The 23,694-nt window shown below is 43.5% G+C and overlaps 1 protein-coding gene across 3 annotated transcripts in view; it reads right to left on the bottom strand.

The window, feature by feature from the left end:
- Positions 1 to 23,694, bottom strand: part of PIGG (phosphatidylinositol glycan anchor biosynthesis class G (EMM blood group)) — a 72,572-nt gene that overhangs the window by 35,480 nt on the left and 13,398 nt on the right. The window contains exons 4-9 of one of the 3 annotated variants that reach the window (XM_063129112.1): positions 20,331 to 20,519; positions 18,898 to 19,042; positions 15,514 to 15,726; positions 13,846 to 14,063; positions 11,567 to 11,845; positions 3,224 to 3,681 (exon numbers count right to left, since the gene is read on the bottom strand). In XM_063129112.1, coding sequence (XP_062985182.1) covers positions 3,224 to 3,681; positions 11,567 to 11,845; positions 13,846 to 14,063; positions 15,514 to 15,726; positions 18,898 to 19,042; positions 20,331 to 20,519 — 1,502 coding nt within the window. Of the gene's footprint in view, positions 1 to 3,223; positions 3,682 to 11,566; positions 11,846 to 13,845; positions 14,064 to 15,509; positions 15,727 to 18,897; positions 19,043 to 20,330; positions 20,520 to 23,694 lie in introns of those variants that run through there. The other 2 variants (XM_063129110.1, XM_063129111.1) reach the window with 2 other exon arrangements.

The raw sequence follows: 23,694 nt of genomic DNA, 5'->3' as shown, positions 1-23,694 counted from the left end.
TAGCACGGAGCACACCCAGCTCGGAGTACCATGCTTTGCTGGATGCCTGTCACGCACGTGCACACACACACACACAAACACACACTGTTTTTGCAATCCCAGGCAGCCAAGTCACACAGCAGTTACGTTAAGCCTTTGGTGGGCTGCCAGACACAGCTGGCACACAGCACACTCCTTGCAGTGGGGATCACAAATGGCACAGGCACGGTCTTGAAAGCCCGTTTTGCAAGCCGAACAGGTTTGTTGCCGAAACACTGCGCTTCCGGAATCGCCACGCTGCGTCACAACAGACTGCTCAGCTGCTCGAGGCGGGTAACGCCTTGCTAGGTGGGAAGGGGAAACTGAAGGAACAAGTGCAGAGGCTGATGACCCACATCTTCAAAAAGTTTCAGATTGATCCAACTTCCAGGGAAAAGCTTTCATAGATCTAGAGCCCCTTTCAGCCTGATGACTCGATGTTACTGCAACAAAGTTCCAGTGATCGGTGAGACCAAAGGCAAGACGGAAGCAGGGCCAAAAATACTAGAGTATTTTAGCTTAGAGCTCTTAACAGCTAGTTCTAAGACTTAGGGGAGGCATTTCAACCTTTTAGAATGGGGGGGAGGTGCAGAAAAGCTAGGAATCCACTAAAGGACTGGAGGACGGGGAGGGGGGTTAGGGCATAGCTCTCTGGGAAGCCCCAGGAAGGCCAGATTCTGCCCTTGGGCCTGAAGTTTCCTCACCCCTAATCTAGAGCTAGTGTACTGAAATAGCATTGCAGTGAAGTTCAACTCTGCTCTCTCCCATGAACTTAGCCCTGGGTAAGACACTGCCTCTCTGTGCCTCTCTTTAACCCACTGATAAAATGGAGATCATAAGAACAGCAAAGGGGTTCAACCACTGGGCAGAAGACCCACAGCCCCGCCACCATCACAGGCACGCCTGGTGCGAACGCAGGACAGGGCCTTCTCGGCGGCTGCTCCACTGCTCCAGTGCTCTGGAACGCTCTTCCCAGGGAGGCTAGACTGGCTCCCTCCTTGATGGGCTTTTGGGAGCAGGCAAAAAGTTTTTTGTTCCAGCAGGCCTTTGGCGAATAATCTGGACCTCCATCTACGCTAAGGACTTTTAAAACTGTCGTGTATTTAAAATGTTTAAATGTTTTAATATTGGAACGTATTTAATATATTTTTATCTTTTGTATATTTCTATTCATAGGTTTTAATGGTCTATTTTTTAATTTTGTAACGCCACCTTGAGGCCCAGCATTGGGCTAAAGGCGGGATACAAATAAATATAACAACAACAACAATAATAATAGCTACTGAGAGCCTAAAGACAATAGAGTTTGCAGAAAGATGACGAAGTTTGAAGAATTAACAGTAAATAAGGAAAAAGGTAAAGGAGGTAGTAAAGTTTTAAAAGGGTTAATGAGCGAAATATATAAAATACTGTTAGAAAAGGAGACAAGGGATAACTCAGAGAAAATGGTATGGGAGACAGACTTGAAGGTACAAATAGGGCGACAGAGTTGGGAGGGACTATGGAAACAAAGAGTGTTGAGAAGTATTTCAGTGAGAATAAAGGAGAATTACTTTAAAATTTTGTGGAGGTGGTACCTAACCCCGATAAGATTGAACAAGATAAATGATCAGCACTCAGCAAATTGTTGGAGAGGTTGTGGGGGAAAAGGAACGTATTTACATATGTGGTGGGAATGCAAATATGTACAAAGATTATGGAAGATGGTGCTTATAGAAATTGAAGAAATAGTGGGAATGAAAATAGAACATACACCTAAGGTTGCATTACTGTCACTATTTGAAGATTTAAAATGTGGAAAAGAAACTAAAGAGTTGATATCGAGTTTGCTGATTGCAGCACGATTAATGGTAGCTAGGAACTGGAAGATTCAAGGGGGATATTTCATTGAAGAATGGTATAAAGAAGTATGGGATATAGCTATTAATGATAAACTGACTTGTAATATTAAGTGGAGAAAAGGCGTAACTAAAATAAATGAGTTTGAAGGAATCTGGAAACAGTTCCTAACATTTGTGTTTACTAAGGGAAGTGGGAAACCGCCAGTAGAAGAAACGACAAGATTTTGGAATCAGGAATAGATCCCGAGGTGGGGGGTGCACTGTTAGGTTAAGAATGATTATGCTGTACAATGATAATTTTTAGGTAATATCTGTTCAACATATATGTACTCAACATTTATTCAATATGTATGTAGTAGTTGTTTGATGTTTTCTCTTTTTTTATTATTGTAATGTATGTTTAATTAATGTAGAAAATAAAAAATATTAAAAAAATAAAAATAATTAAAAAAAGGATGCTTTTAGGATGTTTTTAAGGATGTTTTAACAAAGTATACCATGTTTTTAAACAGTATTTTATGTATTTTATACTTACTGTTGTCCCCCGCCTCAATTAAAATGGAGAGGCGGGTAAGAAGTAATAATAATAATAATTAATATTATTATTCCCCAAAAAATGCTAGAGCAGCCTTCCCCAGCATGGTGCCATCCCCATGTTTCAGACTACAACTCCCATCAGTCCCAAGCCCCAGGTAGCATGGCCAGTGGTCAGGAAGGATGGGAGTTTAGTCTAATTTTTGTGAACCGCCCAGAGAGCTTCAGCTACTGGGTGGTATAAAAATGTAATAAATAAATAAAATAAATAAAACATCTGGAAGACACCAGGTTGGAGGACGTTCCTCCAGCCTTAGCCACCAGTCAGGGGGAGATTGTCATCTTACATCAACATTTCTTCCCTCTTCATGTTCCCAGTAACCCCCAAAACAACAGATGGAGGGATGGGAAAGGAACAGAAAAAAAGAACAACCTAATGATTAATAATAATAATAATAATAATAATAATAATAATAATAATAATAATAATTGTAACCTGCTCAGGACTTTAGGGATGAAGCAGAATAAAAGACTGAATAAATAAATGAAACTGACCGACTTTAAATTGTTTTGGGGGTAACTAAGAAAACATGGAACAACATTCCAAAGGAGTATTCAAACACTACGTATTAGACATACGTGCAAATAGTTCCAGAAAGAGTTACTAGTTCTCCTGCCCATACACACCAATTTCAATGAGGAGGCCCCAAAGAAACACCTTTTGTTATGTTTCCCTGCCTGGTCACCTGGAAGTCTCTACACTTCACTACAGGCGACTAGCTATTTACAAACCACACGTGTTCTAATTACAGAACAAGTCAAATATTCACCTTGTCAACCAGTGTCCCAAATCCGGCCTATGAGCCCACTGGACTCCAGTCTGATTCAGCGAACGAAGGAACCGGCAGCAAATAAGGATGACCCATGGAGTCGCTAAGGCCATCCACTTCTCAGATCCGGTTGCGTTTGCAGAGGAGGTGAACTTGCCCGTTTTCATATCACCCTGCAAGACGTCAACGTCGTCCTCGCGGTGGCAAGGAATTCCCTTGCTTTCTCCCGAACCTCGTCTGACTGCAGAGAGGAGCTGAAGATCGCACTCTTTGGCCAAGAAATGGTGCCTGCAGATCTCCTGGCCCAGGGCAAGGCAAAGGGTATTGATGAGGAAGTACCACGTCTGGTGCTCTTCTTCAATGAAGCTGCTAGCAGCCAGACTTGACACATGGCCAATGGTGCCCGCTAGGATGAGAGCATCTAATTCAGACCAGCTGGAAGTGGAGGCAGCTGGATTCTGTAAAGAGAAAAACGGGTTGGTGATATAATTTGGAAGAATCCAACATATCATTAGAATCGTCGGCATATAAAATTGCCTACAGTTGCTGCCTCAATGACAACTGTATTTTGGTGGCATTTTATGTAATTCTGCTATATTCCTAGTCTGAAACAAGGTTAATTTCAGCGTAATTCAGAGTTACTGTCAACACTCCGTTAATTGTGCCATTGAAACGGCGGCACATTCTCCTTCAAGGACTGCACGCCGCTTCTCTCTGAATAACCAGTGTAACATTTAAAGTTCATATTGTCTCTAAGCTTGCGACAGAGTAGGCAGCGGCTTGTGTGGAACTAAAATTAGAAATCCTTTCGCAACTGGAAAATTCAAAAGAGGATAAGGAGAGAGCTACTTTCTCATCTTCTTCAGTCTATCCACTTTCCAGCATGCTGTAATGCAAGAAAAAAATAATCTACATTCATTTATTCATTCAGCAATTCATTCATTCAGCTTAAGAGCCATCGTAAGCAGAATATTGATCTGCTGGTTATTATGTTGCACATTCTGAAATGAGGCATTTATTTCATAAGTTGTCATCGTGCAAGGTTACCGCAGAAATAGATATTGTATATGCTAACAGCACTAGAGTTGACCGATTTAAAGAAAGCGAAACCCTACAAAAATCCTTGATATGCCATTTTCAATAAATTGTTGTATACTTAGCTACACACACAAAAATGTGGCAACTCGGGGGGGAAACACAAGCAAGAAAGATACATGGTTTACATCTGCATAATAATACTATAGGACGCGGAGGGATAAGCAGCTGCAAAAGATTCACAAATGGCAGTTCAGTCATCCAAATATCATAGGCTGCATCACCCAATTGAAGACCCACCAGACCATTTCATGAAGACTGAGAAAGAGTATAAACCAGAGGAAGCAACTTGATGCCCTCCAAATATTTAGGACTACAATTCCCAGAGGCTCCAACCAGAAAGACCAATGATCTGGGGTTGTAGTCAAAACCCATCTGGAGGGCCTCAAATTGCCTACCTCTGGCATTGACAGTGCTTGAAAGGACCTTGATGTATACTGAAAAGAACGGTTGAGCTTCCGGCATTATATATTTAGCCTGTCTTAAGACAAGAGGGGAAATAACTCAAGGAGACTGTTTGCCCCTCCACTTCCAATCTTTGTTCCTAGGCACACAAAGGCTATACTTGATCTCTTTGCACAATCCCATACTTTGAATGAGGGAAACAAGGAGGCCATTCCCAGTCCAGTCCCATTTCCCATGTTAACACTGTAGCCCCTGTCCTAGAACTTACAAATTAAATCTTTCAAAATCCAGTATACAAATACAAAGCACTAGCTACCCTGTTTCCCCGAAAGTAAGACATCCCCTGAAAATAAGACCTACTTCCAGTTCTGCCTCTCGCTGTAATATAAGGCATCCCCCCGAAAACAAGACCTTTTTTTTCTGTTCAACAATAAATGTGTACCGTATTCTTCTTCATGGAAAAATAAGACATCCCCTGAAAATAAGACCTAGCGCATCTTTGGGAGCAAAAATTAATATAAGACACTGTCTTATTTTCGGGGAAACACGGTAGAGAAAAGGACTTTTTGTAACACACTGCAACGTACATTATTCTTTGTGGGTATGACATAAGAACATAAGAAGAGCCCTGATGCTGGATCAGACTGAGGGTCCATCTGGTCCAGCACTCTGTTCACAAAGTGGCCAACCAGCTGTCGACCAGGGACCAACAAAGCAGGACATGGTGCAGCAGCACCCTCCCATCCATGATCCCCAGAAACTGGTGCATATAGGCTTACTGGCTCGGATACTGGAGGTAGCACATAACCATCAGGGCTAGCAGCCATTGATAGCCTTCTCCTCCAGGAATTTATCCAACCCCCTTTTAAAGCCATCCAAATTGGTGGCCATCTTGTGGTAGTGAATTCCATAATTTAACTATGCGCTGTGTGAAGAAGTATTTCCTTTTATTTGTCCTGAATCTCCAACCAATCAGCTTTATGGGATAACCCCGGGTTCTAGTATTTTGAGAGAAGGAGAAAAAATGTCTCCCTATCCACATTCTCCACAACATGGATAACTTTTTAGGTGTAGTGACCAGAACTGTACACAGCATTCTGTGGTCTCACCATAGATTTGTATAAAGGCAGTATGATACTGGCCATTTTATTCTCAATTCCTTTTCTCATAATGCCTAACATGGAGTTTGCCTTCTGTACAGCTGCCGCACGCTGGCCTGACATTTTCATCGAGCTGTCCACCACAACCCCAAGATCTCTTTCTGCCCAAGCAGAATATAAGAATATTGACACACGCTTCATTGAATTTCAACAATCAGACTGTGCAATATCCTTTCTGAGAACTGTACAGCTTCTACCATTGTGTAAAGGGAGAGGGCTTGCTTGCATCGGATAGTTACTGTTCAAAACCTCCTGGGAAACAGCAAACAAAGGTCTGGAAGTGCGGGTCTTTCCTAGTTGGTAAGAACTATTTTATTCTTCACTCTGCCCTTTTGGATATCTCTCTCTTACTTAAAGCTCATAATTAAATTAACATTAAACACAATCATTTTTACACTGCAGCTAAATACCTTAATCTTGGGAAGAGTAAATTGTTCTCACTTGTATTATATAATGTCTCAGCACTAGACAAGACAGCTTTATGAGATCATCTTTGAATTAATTGTGTAGCTTCTATATAAAAATCTTGTTCACCGTGGGCAATAAGCTCAAGTCACTCTTACATAGTTATAAATTATTATTCTGCTAGCCATTTGAGATTTTGTGCAATTGTGTTATGACAGGGGTTGGATAAACAAATATAATTTTGCAAGTCTCCAGCTTCTCTGGGTCTCCAAAAAAAATCGGCAGATACTGAATGTTTACATCACTTCTGAAAGGTTGCAAGCATACAGAACAAGATACAGGCGCAAAGCACTTGTCAGACAGAACGTTTGATGCCCTTTCTTCAAACAGCTTCACTCGGTCCATTTCTGAGTACAATTCAGAGTGCTGGTCTTAACCTTTAAAAGCCAGTTTGGGACCCCAAAGGAGAACTGATGTCCTTTTGTGGGTTTTATTTCTCTTTCACTATAACACCCAGCTTCTAAGTTTCCCTAGAATCAAGCAGTTACTAGGCAGCAGGATTTACTGGGATACAACATTCAAAAGAAAGATGTTGGGGGTGAGGGGGTGGGAGAGGGAATTTACTATTGTTGGAGGCCTAAAAATAAAACATGCACACATGATATACTCATACACACACTAAATAGTGTATACAAACTGTATTTTATTTATTTATTTATTTATTTATTTATTTATTTTTGTGTGTGTGTGTATTCTGTACAGTTCTCCAGAATATCATATGTCCTAGTTCCATAGCATCGTTGGCCCCGTTCAGAAGACACCTTAAACCATGGCTTTAACCACGGTGGTTAAGCCAGAAAGCCAGGTTGTGTTCAGAAGACACCTTAAACCACAGCTTTAACCATGGTGGTAAAAGGCCTTATTCACCGTGGTTAAAGCTGTGGTTTAAGGTGTCTTCTGAACACGGCCTGGCTTTCGGGCTTAACCACCGTGGTTAAAGCCATGGTTTAAGGTGTCTTCTGAATGGGCCCAATGTGGGTTTGTTCATGCACAGAACACTGGGGACATGATATAAGACAGAGGGAATTGCAGACATTACAAAGCAGTGGCAACACAGAAGCAAGAGTGTTTCATGTTTCCCTTGCTGCCACTTCATGTCTCATAAGCATCCCATCTGCACATCAGAAGAGCATGCATCTCCCCTTTGCACAAGAGCGAGGAGTGATGGGTGAGGAAACATGAATTGCTCCTGTTTCCTGGTTGCCATTTCTAAAGAAGCCTGAAGAAACCCAGGAGAGGCTACCTGGAGTTTAGATTTTCATTAGGACAAAGCAGCCTGTTAAATTTTTGACAACTCCTTAGCTGTCATTTCACTGTCCGTATTATCAAAAGCTCAGTATCAGGCACTGAAGAAAGTGTAAGGGTATCTCACAAATCAAGAAAAGCTACCAAACATTGCTAGGAGCAAAAAAAAAAAATTAGCTTTCTTTTCATTCTCTAATACAGTAACACACCAGAACCAAAATAGCCTTAAATAATTTGCTCTTAACTCACCGAAACACTGATTTTGGCCCTGACTAATTCATCTACCAGTTAACAGTTGCTGCTAGCTCGTTTTCATATCTCTGCCTACACAGATAAAATCAGATTCAATTTAAGCTAAGAGGTTTATTTCTTTTCTTCCTTCCCCTTATTATATTCCAGTTAAAAACAACAACCAAAAATCCCCCGATACCACCTGCATATGAAACTATTCTGAAAGCAATGTGCAATAAACTTGCCTGCTAAAGCAGCACATTTCATCCAGTTAAACTGAATCTGTAAATGCCACTTCAAAACTGGGATTTCTATTATTGCTCCATTATGAAATTATAAAAAGTGGATAATGTGGATTACTGGAAGAAGCGCTTTTCATGCAGGGATTTTTGAAAGACTGAGTGACGCCTATCGAAGCTTGGCAGAGCGGTCCAGCCAGCAGCATCCCTGCCACTAATCTCCCTGAACTATGCTCTTAGGCTCTGATAATTTAGTCATTATAACTGAGTACATCTTACCTTTTAGGCAGCGATACCCTCACCGTAAAAAATCAATGTTCAGAATTTGGCACGCTCAGATCTCTAACAGCATCAGGGTGCAAAACCAAACCAACCTAACATGCTTTGTGTAGTGGCTGCTTTTTAATATAGACAGGTAAATGCATAACCAACGCAATAGGAGCCTTTTAATGTCCAAATACAGCTTTGGTGCAGAGGTGTGGAGAGGGGGAAACCCAGCCACCCCAGTCACAAGCTCTTGCTCTACTGGCATACAGGATGCTACACAGAGGCTATGATGTGTCCTGTCCCCCTATGCCATCTCAACTTCACCTGAGATACCCACAAGCTACCTGACAGGACTATCCATGCCACTAGCACCCAGGACTACTTCAATCCCCCCACCCCCTGCTAATGACGCATGTGAGGGTTTAGGCCTACTGCTGCTGCTCCTGCCTCGCCTTTATTCTTCAGGCCCCACAGCTCCACAGCCCAGCAACCTAGCCCTCAGTTTCCCATTCCACTGCCACCATTAATTGTTTTCTCCTCAGACACTCCTCCACAGACCACGCCAGTTGTTTGTAAATATAATTTGAATTTATTAAGTAAATGTGTGTACAAGCTTAATGGTTCCTTCAGTGTAAATGCGTATGGTTACAAGGTTCTAAGCGTACTGGTTTCCATCACTTCTTTATTGCAAGGTTCTACTATAGAGTCCTAAAATTATCAACTTCTCTCTACTTCACATAATTCTAACCTACGTAGTGTCTTTCTCACTCTCTTCGCATACCATCTCATACCATCTCACTCACAACTATATATAGAGATACATTTCTCCAGCTCCTCCCACTCTTAGTCAGCCAATCTGCACTACCCCTCAACCATCCAATCAACACGCAGGCATTCACTTTGAGGCCTACTTATTTCCTGAACCTTATACACAATATAAACAATAACTTTGTATATATGTTTACATTGATAGCATGTAAGGCAGCTGAACATCACAGAGGCTTACACAACCTCATAACTGGGGCCAGAGCTGGAGATGAAGGCATGCATGTGCCCAAACCTAAATGCGTAATTAAGGAAGTGCCTGTGGTCACAACCTATACGTCCCCACTTCTGCCACTTCTTCCAGGAGCAGCCAATAATGCAGAATGGGGGCAAGGAAGTTCACAACATGACAACACCTCATGCTTCCTTAATTACCGGTCACAAGGAGAAGAGGCAGAAGGGACACGGACCTGCCATGTTCAGCGGCAACCCTACGGACGCCGTCATGCCTACTCCAGTTGGGCTCCGATTGCATAGGAGAAGAATGGAAACATAACCCTTTATTGAAATCTGCCACACCTGGGTTTGCATGTTGGTAGCAATTCAGTTCAATTGATGGGCAGGAGACCAAAGAAATGACTTCTTCACAGAACAAATCATCGATTTACAGAGTTCACAGCGGCACGATGTGGTGACGGCCACGGCTTTCAATAGTTTTAAGAGGGGATTAAATGAATTTGTGGAAGATAAGTATCAACTATTATTAGCCATGATGGCTGAATGGAAACTCCATGTTCAGAAGCAGTGAAAGACAGACAGACAATGTTGTAAGGGCTATTGCTTTGGGGCTTCCTGGAGACACTCAATTCCTGCTTCCCACAGTGAATAGATACTTGGGGCTCATCTACACCATGCAGGATATTGCACTATGAAAGTGGTATGAAAGTGGTATATAAAAGGCAGGAGCTACACTACTGCTTTATAGTGGTATTGAAGTGCACTGATAACTGTTGGGGTGGGGTCCACGACATATACCATGTACTGCTTTCATACCACTTCCATAGTGTTATATCCTGCTTGGTGTAGATGTGTCATGGGCCCCAACAATTGTCAGTGCACAGTACCACTATAAAGCAGTAGCGTAGATCCTCCAGTGCACTTCAATACCGCTATAAAGCAGTAGTGTGGCTCCTGCCTGTTATATACCACTTTCATTGTGGAATATCCTGCTTGGTGTAGATGACCCCATGGTTTGATCCATCATGCCTCTGCTTAGCTCTGCAAATTATGACCTGGAGGGCTCCTGGTTCACTAACCACTAGAGCCCACCAAGTTGCCAATACAGCAAACAAAACAGGTTGGGACGAGAGCAAGAGAAAAAATGACTGGAATGCAAGACGTCACGTTATGTTTGTGCTTCAGAACTCAAAACACCGGCAGGTAAGTGAACTCCAGGAGCAGGAGAATTTTTACTTAGGTACCATTAAGTGCTTAGGCACAAGCACACTCAGAGCCTCACATCAACAAATTGACATGACACAATCTTAGTATCAATCAGTGTTAATTGAACACCAACGTCTCCAAAAACCATTTCACCTTATCTCCTCCAAGGTAGACTGACCACTCCCAGAGGCACTTTTAATTTGTAGCGGAAATTGTTAAATTAGGGTGACGATATGAAAAGGAGAACAGGGCTCCTGTACCTTTAACAGTTGTATTGAAAAGGGAATTTCAGCAGTTGTCATTTGTATATATGGAGAACCTGGGGAAATTCCCTCTTCATCACACCAGTTAAAGCTGCAGGAGCCCTGCCCTCTTTTAAATCTGGTCACTCTAGTATAGCTCTTGCAGCTTTAACTGTTGTGATGAAGAGGGAAATTCACCAGGTTCCCCATATATACAAATGACACCTGCTGAAATTCCCTTTTCTATGCAACTGTTAAAGATACAGGAGCCCTGTCCTCCTTTTCATATGGTCACCCTAGTTAAATAAAACAAAGATTAACTGTTTGAGTTCAAGCATAATAAATATTATATCTTCAATTTCTCTTCTCTCCCGCCAACACGCATTTCCAATCTCCAGTAACTGGTTGAACATGTTCACTGGTGGGCCAGAGATACTGGGTTGGATCCAGGCTTCATCAGAGGAGACCCACTGAAATCAATGGAACTATAACCACAACAAATTTAATCTGAAGCACAAGACTGGTCTGGAGGGAGAGAAGGAACTTTTCCCCAGTTTCTTTTCAACATCTCACACACACCCAGCTACTTTTATCCCCATAAGGGAAACCGTTTCCTGTAACTTTTCCCCTGCAAAGGTTAAATCAGCAAGAGGAAAAAGTGGCGCTTTTCAGACCAAGAGGGACCCAAGAGGAAAGAGTTAATGTGTAGCTCAAGCTTTCAAACAAAACCGAACCATAGTACAACAGGTGAGGAAGAGCGTCAGTCATATTTCTTGCACATCTTACCTTTGCTGGATGCTTTGGATTCACAAATACTTTTTCTACGGCAGACAGAAGGACACACAGGAGCCCAGAAATCATCATGATCACTCCAACTGCCGTGGGCCACGAAATGCTGCAGAAGTAGCATAAGCTCTCGGTGGAGGTGCACACCACGACGTGCACAGCGCAGAGCGTCAGGCACATCAGGTAGAAGAGCAGAGAGCACACAGGAGAGAGAGGCACTTCAAATTCCGCCCTGCCGCTCAGCGCTTTGGGGATGCTCAATAGGAGGAGGAGGAGCACCTATGGGGAGGAGAAGATGAGGGGACAGGAAGAGAGACAACGGAGCGGCAATGAATCAAAACCAGGCAAGGAGGGAGCACTAGGAATTTGCATTATCTCACGGCGAGTGCAATAATACACGGCACAAATCAGGTCAGTCAGTTTTCTGATGATTCAGTGTGGTGAGCAAAGCTGTACAATAGCGATGCTTCTGAATTTACTGCTGCTGTATGTTATCACTACTATTACTGCTACTGTTGTTGTAGTAACAGTAGCAGTAATATTATTTATTTATTACATTTTTATATCGCCCAATAGCCGAAGCTCTCTTGGCGGTTCACAAAATAGTAGTAATCATGTACAGTAGGGGTGTGCAGAGTGAGTCTTCTCTGCCTCGAAATTCGATCTGGAGCTCCGTAGAGGTGATTCTCCGCCTGGATTTCAGAGCCCCCCACCCCTCTCTCCCCCTCATCGAATTACCCGTCGAAAAACGGTTCAGTATTCGGGTAACCGGTATTAACAGAAATGCTTCCAGTTCCCTCATTTTTAAAGACAGAGATAAAACTTGGCACAATGATAGTTCTTAAGAAGGGCTTTAGCCCCATCAGATTTGAATCAGATGAGTTCATACTTTGATTTTCTAGGAATTTTTAAATGGAAAATTAACAAAAATGCTTAAATCTGCGTAATTTGTATAGATAGAGATGAAACGTGGCAATGTGATAGCTCTTAAGGAGGGCTTTAGCCATGCGAAGTTTGAATCAGATCCATTCATGCCTTGATTTTTTAAGGATTTTTTTTTAAAAAAAATCCCCAATCCAGCCTTCTCCAACCTGATACCCTCCAGGTCTACTGGGCGAAGCACCCTCACCGCCTGCACCCAGCCACTGAAATAGCCTGCCTGTGCCTGACTCAGGTGCAGAAGCTTTCTCACTCACCATGCCAGCCAGCAAGCCCAGCAGCACTTTCACACTGTGGAAATGTGGATGATTGACTTCTATGAGTCTGAGCAGAAACATGCTCCGTCTCTCCTTCCCCCATCCCCACCCCCATGGCCAGAATCAGGAGTCAGTTAGTGTTTCCCACTCCCCCAAACACTACGATTGGAGGAGAACATGGTCAAGGACAGCGCTGTGGCTATTCCTAATTGGTTAGCCACAGCTGTCAATATCAAAGCTACCCCTCACCCCACTCTGTCTTCCAAACATGGAGATATTCAATTTAGACACTCACAAACACAGCAGGATAATTCCGTAGACTTTAGAAGCTCTGGCTGGGCACGTCTCTGCTCTGATATTAAGTGATGGGTTTGGAAGTGCCCAATCTTTACTCTGGAAGATCGAATGCTCTGTGGATGGTCATGGTTACCAGATAATTCCGGGGCGGAGTGCACACCCCTAATGTACAGGTCTTTGCTCTTTTGGATTCTGGTCTTATAGAATCTGGAGCTGAAAATAATGTGAAAGGACAGGCAGGGTTTGCTCCTCAGAAGTTAATAGTAACAACAACAACTATTGTTATTATAACTATTGCTAACTTCTGAAGAGCAAAGACCGCTTGTCTTTTTACATTATTTTCAGCTCCAGATTCTACATGACAGAGCAGGACCCCCCAAAAAATAGCACAAGTATTTCCACCTCTCCCCAAGAATTCTGGACTTGTGCTTCTCAAAGAGAACCTCCACCCTCACCCCACCCCATCTCCATGCAATACCACATGGCAAACAGCCTTTGAAACTGTGGACAGGGTTTGCAATCCAGCATCTGTTGTCCAGGTGAAGATGGGGGGGGGGGTGGAATCAAAAGTCTCACGGGGCACGCCGGTGCCTCTAGGTCCACCCAAAGCAGCTTGGATGTTGTGCTCTGAGCTGACCTATATCTGACCCAAAAGCCTGATGTTACGTAGGCTAGTTTCAGAGCATGAACAGAGTGCATGCAAATAGAGCAGCAGGGCTAATGCAGTGCATGATTAAATTGAGCTAACACACACACACACAATGACTTCAATATACCCATCCCTACCTCCAGAACAATCACCGTTCCTACTATCATCGAATACATGTCATACTGGGCCACTTGCTTGCTTAAGGAGGCGCTCAGGATCTTGAGAGCCTCCAGATATTGCTTCAGGACTTTCTTGCCGAGGTTTACGAGAACCTCCGAGGTATTCCCCTCCAAATAAAGCTTGATCCAGTTTCCATGAGATTTTTCTGCCACCTTAAACAGTTCGAAACCAGGATCTAGTAAAAAGAGACATTAATGCAGATCAGAAAGTTATCCAAGGCCTTCTGTAGAAAGAATTCTTCTTCTTTTTCTTAATGGGCCTGTTCAGACGACACTTCAGGCTCTGTGGTTAGTGAAACTGTGGTTCTTTGGGGTTAGCACTAACCACAAGCAGTGCTGTCGCACGCAACACTTTAAGCCACGGTTAGAACCACTTACCCTGCTGCTTAACCAAAAGCCTTCCCCAGCAGGGTTGAAGATGTCTTCTGAACAGGCCCAATGTAGAATTGTAATGTTTCCCTTGTAACTATGGGTTCCGACCCACATTTGGAAGCCAGAATTTGACACATTTGGGCCTGTTCAGACAACACACTGAGCCATGGTTAGGCCGCCAACCCTTTTGCAGAAACGATTAGTGGGCGTGTTTAAACCGTGGTTATATAGGCACCATGGTTAGGAATGGATCACACAACATACCAAACCATAACGTTTAGCTCAAAATGCTTAACCACCATGGCTAAGCATGTCTGAACAGGGTCATAGCTGTTTTAAATGGATATTGGTTTTTTTTATACTTTTGGTGGTTTTAAATTTTGTATATCTGTTTTTAATGTTCACTGTTTTTAACTGTTGTAAACCGCTCAGAGAGCTTCGGCTATGGGGCGGCATATAAATGTACTAAAATAAATAAATAAATAAATACATACATAAACAGTTTAAACCAGGGATGGGCAATCAGGGGAGGGCCACATTGCACCCCCTTCTGAACCCACCACAGGCCACACCCATCCCCCGTAAGCAGCTGTGCTACCAGAAAAGTGGTATTTCAGCTATTGGCTTGGGGGAAAAGGGCGGGGGAGAACTCTCCTTTTTCCCCAGCAGAATCACTGAGAATCCAGTAATAGGGGTCACCAAAAAAAGGGCCATGCCTGGTTTACAAAGAAACCAAGATACGAGTCTGTAGAGACACCTCCAAGCCACGGTTAACACTAACAAGGGAAGGGAGGGAAATTCACCCTCAAGGTTGGATCCCAATTTGCAGTGAGTCAGAGTTAGATCTGCCCTGAGCCAGAAATTGACATTCACAGACTCTAAGTAGGTTCTGCACCATCTGAAATGAACTGAGATGCCTTCACACTTCTAATGAGCTTTCTTGCACGCTGCGCTAGAAACATAACCCAAAGTTTATCTTGCTCCATTCAGATTTGACATCCAAATCTAATATACTATCACACCAATCATTAGTTTCTGTAAACCGCCCAGAGAGCCCTGGCTATGGGAGTGGTATATAAGTGTAATAAATAAATAAATAAATACATAGTTTTGGTTCCGTCTCCCTCCGTTCCTGTTGTAAACAGTCTATTTCAATTCCTTAATGATCCAAATATTAAGTGTGTTTTTTTACTATTAAAAAAAAATGCGTTGAGAATGTCTGCTGGTTACCAGTGCAATCATTCACTTACTTGCCTTTTTCATAGGTAGCCATGTTCTCCTGGAGAAGCCTGCTGAGCTGGAAGCCGTTTAAGTGCAAGTACCGGAGCTGTTCTCTCATCGTCTTCTGTTGTACAACAGGCAGCAAAAGCTTCCCAACGCTGTTCCTAGAAATAGGCAAGCCCAGACCTAGAGCCAACGTGACGGCCAAGTCGGTCTGCTGAACAAGTTCTGGAGGCTTCAGGGGACCTAAGAAGAGGAAGTAAGTGTTAAAGATTCGTTCACCTTCCCAAAAATGTGATCTACCGAAGAGAGATCTGTTACACAACTGTTTTCCCCCTTTCAGGGCTGCAGTTCAGTGAAACAGCTCAAGTTGCCCTCCACTACTGCTTTTTTAAAGAAGGAAAGGGCTACAGTTGTTCACAATGAAGAACTTTAGGCATCAAAGGAGCCCGTGTAGTGTACTGGCTAGAGAGTTGCACTGGGAGTCGGGAGATCCGGGTTCTAGTCCCCACTCGGCCATGGAAGCTCACTGGGTGACTTTTGGCCAGTCACAGCCTCTCAGCCCAACCTACCTCACAGGGTTGTTGTTGTGAGGATAAAATGGAGAGGAGGAGGATTATGTACGCTGCCTTGGGTTCCTTGGAGGAAAAAAGGCGGGATATAATAATAATAATAATAATAATAATAATAATAATAATAATAATAATAATAATATGCCATTATGCCATGGCTTGGGAGATATCTGACTCCTTGAAAAAGATGACCATCTTAAAGGCCATTTCTACACCTGCCTTTTTCCCTGGGATCATTTGCATTTGTGTGCATGCAAATGACACACAGGGGATCCCAAGAGCAGGCATGGACGAATCATACACCTCCATTTTCCTAGGATAATCCTTAGGTGTAGAAAGGGCCAAAGTTGTCTCAATTTCACAAGCATGGCATGAGGCTGTTGGGGAAACACAAGCCCACCTGGTTGGGCAGTTGTCATTTTTAAGGCGCCAGTTTATATTTCTGTCCTACACGCCTTTGGGGAGCTCAGCACAGCCTCCCATTCAGGAGCGGGCTTGCTTCGGTTCTGCAGTGTCACGGCATGCGGTGCCATTCGCTGAGCATCGCTTTCTGCCTCCACGTGTCGAAACAAAGCCCTGCACAGCTGAAGAATCTAGCACCTATTGTGGCAAAGGTTTTGTAGTTAAGAGCCTACTTCATCAGATACATCGGGCCTCTCTCCAGCTTTGTTAATATAAAATCTGTCTAGATTCTCGCTACTCCACTGTCCCACCTACCAAGGAATCTGTGGGCATGTCTAGACCTGCTGATATCCCAGGGAACGCCCCGGGATCATCCCTGTGCATCCACATGACGCACAAGGGATCCCGGGAGCAGGGAGGAATGATCCCTCCTTTTCCCCGGGATATCAACAGGCCCTTTAATCATGGTTTTTCCTGCGGTCTCGGGCTCGTCCTGAGACAACGGACGTGTGGCCAACCGTCGCGGGTTGTCCCGGCTCCTCGCAAGTAACTGCGAGGAGCCGGGCATGGGGTGTGGAGCTCCTCAGGAGCTCCGTGCCCATCAGGGGTGGGGTGGGGGGGAGCAGGAAGATTTTTTTATTTTAAAAAAACCTACCTTTGCGCAAGAGTGCTCATGCGCTCTTTTCCGATAAAAAAAAAATTCGAGCGCAACATCCTCTTCCTCCCTGGACGTAGCGCACCACGTGTAGTCAGAGGGGAACATCTCGTGATCACCATATGGTGAAATCCTACCCCCTCCCCTCCCTCTACACACTGTACGTCTAGACATGCCCTGTGTGTTCTACCTAAGGATGGAAATCATTCTGAGGAATAGCTGGATTTTAGATTTTCAAAAGGAAAGGGGGGAAATCAACTATTGCTTGTTTGATTCTTCTCCCAAGCAGTCCTAGGGGCAATCCCAGCTGCAAACTACAACCATTACATCACCTGGTAGAGTGTAATTTGAACGTCTGCAACCTCTTCCTTGCCCATTTCATCTGAAGGTTGTGACTGCGGGGACTTCATGACTTCAATATCAAATCAGCCTTTCCTGCCCTCCCTTATTCTATCCCCCTGCACCACCCACCAAAGCAGCTTTTTGTAACATTGTGCATGGTGAAGGCCCCAATGGGATACTGCCCATTGAAAACTTGCACATTTTTGGTGACCTTTGACTTGGTTTAATAAAGGCATTACCCTCACATGGCCATTGGAATTAGGCTAAGACTTATTTTTCTAAATAAAACAACTCTCACTGCGGTGGTAAGCCCATACCTGGGCTGTACCACTTTTAACTGCAGGTGGGGACTCACATGATTAAAAAAAAACAAAATCCCCACACAGAAAGCTAGAAGTCAGGGGGAGACGGGTGCTAACCTGGCTTTCTCCCTGACAATTACAGAAGGTGCCCCCCAATTATGGAATGGTCTCCCCAATGAGGCTCGCCTGGCGCCAACATTGTTATCTTTTCGGTGCCAGGTCAAAACTTTTCTTTTCTCCCAGGCATTTAACAGCATATGTTGAGTTTTAACTGTCTCCAAAACTGTCTTTGTCCTGGCTGAGAGTTTTAAAATTGTTTTAAATGTTAGTTGTTTTTATGTTTTTACGTTTTGTATATTGATTTTTAATGTTCAGTCTTTTAATCTTTGTAAACCACCCAGAAAGCTTCAGCTATGGGGTGGTATATAAATGTAACAAATAATAATAATAATAATAATAATAATAATAATAATAATAATAGTCAGGAAATTCCTGAATCTGTAAAAGACAGCATGACTTGGCAATGCCCATCATGTCCGTCTAGAAAAATCGCCATGAGCAAGAAAGAGATAATATTATTATTATTATTAATAATAATAATAATAATAGTCAGGAAATTCCTGAATCTGTAAAAGACAGCATGACTTGGCAATGCCCATCAGGTCCGTCTAGAAAAACCGCCATGAGCAAGAAAGAGATGATTAATAATAATAATAATAATAATAATAGTCAGGAAATTCCTGAATCTGTAAAAGACAGCATGACTTGGCGATGCCTGTCATGTCCGTCTAGAAAAACCAACATGAGCGAGAAAGAGATGATGATAATTATTATTATTATTATTATTATTATTATTATTATTATTATTTCTACATAGAGAAGAATTTGAGGGGAGGGGTTACTGATGAGCACTTACTCATGTGAGCCCTCACATGCATTTTGAATTCGTGCAGCCCAGGCTCCATCACAATCTTTAACAAAGCAACTTAGGGTGTAATCCTATGCATGTTTAGGCAGAAAAAAGGCCTACGGTTCTGCTAACTGGGGGGATGCTAGGAGTTGTTCAGACATGACCAAAAAAAAAAAAAAGCCCTTCACCTCTTTACTGAACGAATATTACCAGCCAGAGAAATTCAGTTCTTACCACTCATCCTGTCAAAAGCAGAGCTGATCAAAAGGAGGGGCGTGTGCACTTCACCCTCCGAGGACCCTCCATGACTCCCCGTTTCAGACATCCCATGGTCGCCGCACACAACAAGTAAAGGGGACGAAGCCAGTTCTCCCTCTTCCTGAAGGGAAGGAAAGTTCCAAGGGTTCAGGAGGATCTCTTGACACACTCCGTCAGCCATTTTGTTCCCTTACCTCACAGATTTGAGATTGGAAGTCAAAGGTTTTCAGGAACGGTTGTCACCCACCCAAGTCAATTACCTGACAAAAGACACCAGAGCAGCAACAAACCCAAACTAGTCTGACATAATGCACGTACAGGGCCTCATGTGCAGACTTCCCCATCACAGTGCCCCCAGATGTGCTGGACTGGGAATTATGGGAGTTGTGGTCCAACACATCTAGAGGGCTCCAAGTTGGTGAAGACTGATGTAACGTGTCAAGGGAGAAAGCTCGGCAGAATGCATGTCTCAAGCATGCTACCTTTCTACATTTAGATATGCATTCAGCTTTTTTTCTAGGAACCCAAATATACATGGATCTGATTTGTCTCTTGTTAATCTTGTCTCCCTTTAGTTCTCCCATTCAAAATTTACATTGCAGGCTCCTTGACACAGCAGCATGGTCCACCTTGCTTACGGAACTCCGGTGGTCACGCAACGCATTGCAGTTTTACTGGAAAAAGTGGCACGTGCACGACATACAGGCCCACTCAGAAGAGGGCCACGAGTGGAAGCAGCTCTATGCGGAGTGTATACATGGTGGCAAACCTGAGTTCCCCTCCGCCCTGATGCGCTATGCACACTAAAAGACAAGTATTCTTAACATCTTGGTGAACTCATTCAACGGCATCCGTCTAGCTTCCCCAAAACCCAAAGGCAGTGTCAACTCACTTCACTACGGCTGCAATCCTATCTCATTTAGCAGGCAAAAATCCTCACAGAGCACAGTGTGGCTTGCTTCCAAGTAAACATGGATTGGGTCAGGCTGTAAGGCAGGGGTACAGACCCTCAGGTCGTCCTGGGGGCAAAATCTGGCCTTCTGAGGTTCACTAGAGACTATGCCCCCTTCCCCCTGACCCCCACTTCCTTCCCCCTGACCATTTGGTGGTTTCCCAGCTGTTGTGATTTTTTTCCCGTTCTAAAAGGTTGACGTGTCTCTCCTAAGGCTTAGTTGCTGGTAGTCACAGTTTTTAACTAAGCATGCTGGTATTTCGGGTAGTTTGGCCCCACCCCCCTTTCGCCTTCAGGCCCACCCAGCGCTGGAATGCAGCCCCCGAGAGAAAGGGAATTCAGCCCTCGGGCTAAAAGAGGTTCAACACCCCAGCTGTAAGGATTGGAGCCCAATACATCCCACACAATTCCAGTTCCCCCATTTCGTTAGATTCGCGTCTGAAAATAAGCAGGTCACCTTGGACAGGAGAGAAGTATGGATCTTCTTGATGATGTTATCCATTTCAGAAAGCTTTGGCCCAACTAAAGGACTGTTTGGTCCACTCAGGTGACCGATGTGGTCCAGCCCTAAGTAGTGAAGGATAAGCAAATCCCAGTCTTCTCTTTTTAGCACATTATCCAAGTGTCGCGTGACATTATCATCCACCTTAGGGAGAAAGGAAAAGCAAAGGTACTGACCTACACAATCCAAGCTTCCTGTTTACACAATCCGCAGAATCAAGCAGTAAAAGCTTTTTCAACAGAAGGGTTCCTGGCGAGTGTTTATTGGAAAAAAGTGTTCCAGGAGATCAGGTCGATAACTGGACAATGGGTCCACCCATCTCCTCATTTAGCTCCGTTAAATTTATATAGGGGACCAGATATTACGCTCTTAAATAAGGAATTAATAAACCATCTATTATTGGCGGCTAGATGGTTGATAGCTGAACAATGGAAGGACGGCAGAGGGCTTACGGTTGAAAACTGGTTTCAAAGGGTTTGGCAGATTTCCCTCTTAGAAAAGCTGGCGCAACAAATGAGGAAAGTAACAGGACAACAAAGTGAAGATAAATTTGAGGGGGTAGGGTGGAAATTTATTAATTATGTGAATAAAGAAGAAGGTGGGATTACACCCCCACCGGCATACTTAGAAATATGGAAAACATAGGTGGAGAGTTAGTCCCGGGAATGCCCTAAGTTGAATTGTATTGAATGGAATTTAAATGAAATCAAATTAATTAATTAATTAAACATTATTTTAAAAAACCCACCAGAATGGCTCCTTATGGAAACTATTGCTTCCTATACAAAAGGAAACTAATATGTTAAGGGACAAGGCTAGACCAGACATGTCTCTCAGACTTGCTAACTTTCTACATACAGGGACAACCAAGCTTTCAAATATGCTGCCCCTCAATGCAGTCTGAAGTATTGGATTACTGCAATGCGCTCTCTGTGGGGCTGCCCTTAAGGCTGCTCCAGAAGCCGGAGCTCATGCAGAACACAGCAGCTCAGCTCTTGTCAGGAGCTGCCTCTTTTCAACATGTAACTCCTTTGCTGAGGGAATTGCACTTGCTACCTCTTGGCTACCAGGCCAGGTTTAAGGTTTTGGTACTAGTGTACAAAGCCATAAAGAACTTGGGACCAGGATACCGGAAAGAGAGCTTTCTCCTTTACCAACCTGACCGGTCACTGAGGTCTTTGGAGGGCATGCTCTTGGTGCTTCCACATGGACCTTTGGCCCAACCGGAGTCCACCAGGAGAAGAGCCTTTATTTATTTATTTATTTATTTATTTATTTATTTATTTATTTCATTTTTATACCGCCCAATAGCCGAAGCTCTTTAGTGTGGTGGCCCCTTCTCTTTGGAACTCCCTGTCTCTGGAGGTCAGGCAGACACTTGTCATGTCTAACCCTACTGCCCCTGTTTTGGGAGGAGGTGTTTCAGGTAATCAATCAGAATCAGATTCGGAAATAGAGGAGGCGGCGCCAGACACCAGCCAGCCTGTACCAGTGGGGGAGGAAGCTCTCATGGGAGATTCCCCAGCTGAGAGTCAGCCCTCTCCAGAGCTTATCTCCTTAAGGCCAAATCCTACACACACAGTGGGAGGTGGGCTTTCTTCCGGAGGAGAGCGTCCCGCCAAGCTAGCTGATGCTAGGGTCCGCCAGAAGCTCAAACGCATGGAGCAGAAGGAAGGTGTGAGAAAGGCAGTCTGACTAGGATTGCACCAGAACCTGCCTCCGCACCGGCCATCTGGGAAGAAGCTTCCTATTCTTGTTGAGCAGACAATTGTCTTGCTTAGTTTGCATAATTTTGCCTAGGGGGAAGTTTCCAAGAGATTAGACTCTCTTCAAGTAGAAGAGACGCTTGTTGCTTAATAAAAGCTTTGTCAATTACTTAACAAGCCTTGTCATTTGCCTCCCATCAAAAGCAAAAGTTTTCTGAGAAACACCACAACACCAACACTAGACTGCTTCCAGTGCCTCCTGAAAACAACTCTATTCCAGGAAGCCTTCCTCAACTGAGAAGCCACTCTTTTTATTGCTCCTTTGTTTTAAATTGAACAATTCTAATTTTCTGTTTTTAATCGTCTTTCTTTTTACTGTTTTATTCCTATGTGCACTGCTCTGGAATCTATTTTAGATATGGAGCAGTATAAAAATATTGTAAATAAATGAATGAATGAATAAATAAGAAATAAGTAACACAGACTAGGGAAAACTCTGCCACCTGAATAAATAATCATAGTTTTGCTGGTTGCATAAACTGATCCTTTACCGGATAGCCACAAGGAAATAAACATGCCACATGGACTTAATGGTACGTTTAAGCCTCTAGACCAGGGGTGGGCAACTAATGGCCCTCCAGATGTTTTGGCCAACAATTACCATAGGCTATGCTAGGTAAGGCTGATGGGGGATGCAGGCTGAAATATCTGGAGGGCTACATGTTTTCCATCTCTCCTCTAGGATGTTTTTAGGATGTTTTAACAATGTATATTATGTTTTAATTCAGTTGAATGTATTTTATATTTACTGTTGTTCCCTGCCTCGATCAAAATGGAGAGGCAGGTAAGAAATACATTTTGTATTATTAGTATTATTATTAGTATTATTTAGACACCACATTTCGTGAGCAATTAGGTTCTCCAAATCGGAGCACAACTAATTACAATCGGTGTATGCTCAGGGGGCTGACTTCCATACTGCTGCGTGCCAAAACAGCAGTGGGAGCTTGGAAGTATTATTATTTATTGTATTTGCATACTGCATTTGCATACTGGGCGGTTTACAGACTATTAAGACACTTAAAAACAATCTACAAAAATTAAATAACACAAAAACATACAATATACACATACATTTAAAACCACATTTAGAACAACGTTAAAAATTAGGAGCCTAAAAAACAGACCCACAGACAAAACCCGACAAAGCACGCTCACACACCCCACACACTGTCCAGTCTGCAAACTTGGAAAGGGGCCAGTGACCATTGGTACAGCATATGCTTTGGACCATAAATGTTTTATATCCTTGGCATCTCCAGCTAAAAACCATTTCCATCTGGCTGCAGCAAGGGAGGAAGCAAGGAGACTAAGGGCTACGTGGATCCTTCCCTCCCAGGGGAATCTCCTGCAGTGACCTCTCCACCTGGTCATTATGGAACAAGATGAAAGAGAGGCTACCTGGACTCGCTTATTTTCCCTCCGGAGAACCCAGCCATCTCGAGTGCTTTGGCAGAAGAAGATGGCATATAAATGCGGTAAACAAATAATTAGCGGGCTGGGAAAGGCCTCGGCCTGAATCCCCGGGGAATCACTGCCAGTCAGAACAGACG

The sequence above is a fragment of the Elgaria multicarinata genome, chromosome 6, assembly GCF_023053635.1.
Source record: "Elgaria multicarinata webbii isolate HBS135686 ecotype San Diego chromosome 6, rElgMul1.1.pri, whole genome shotgun sequence".
NCBI lineage: Eukaryota > Metazoa > Chordata > Lepidosauria > Squamata > Anguidae > Elgaria > Elgaria multicarinata.
The sequence above is the reverse complement of the archived record's forward strand: the minus strand, read 5'-3'. Positions and strand labels throughout refer to the sequence as shown.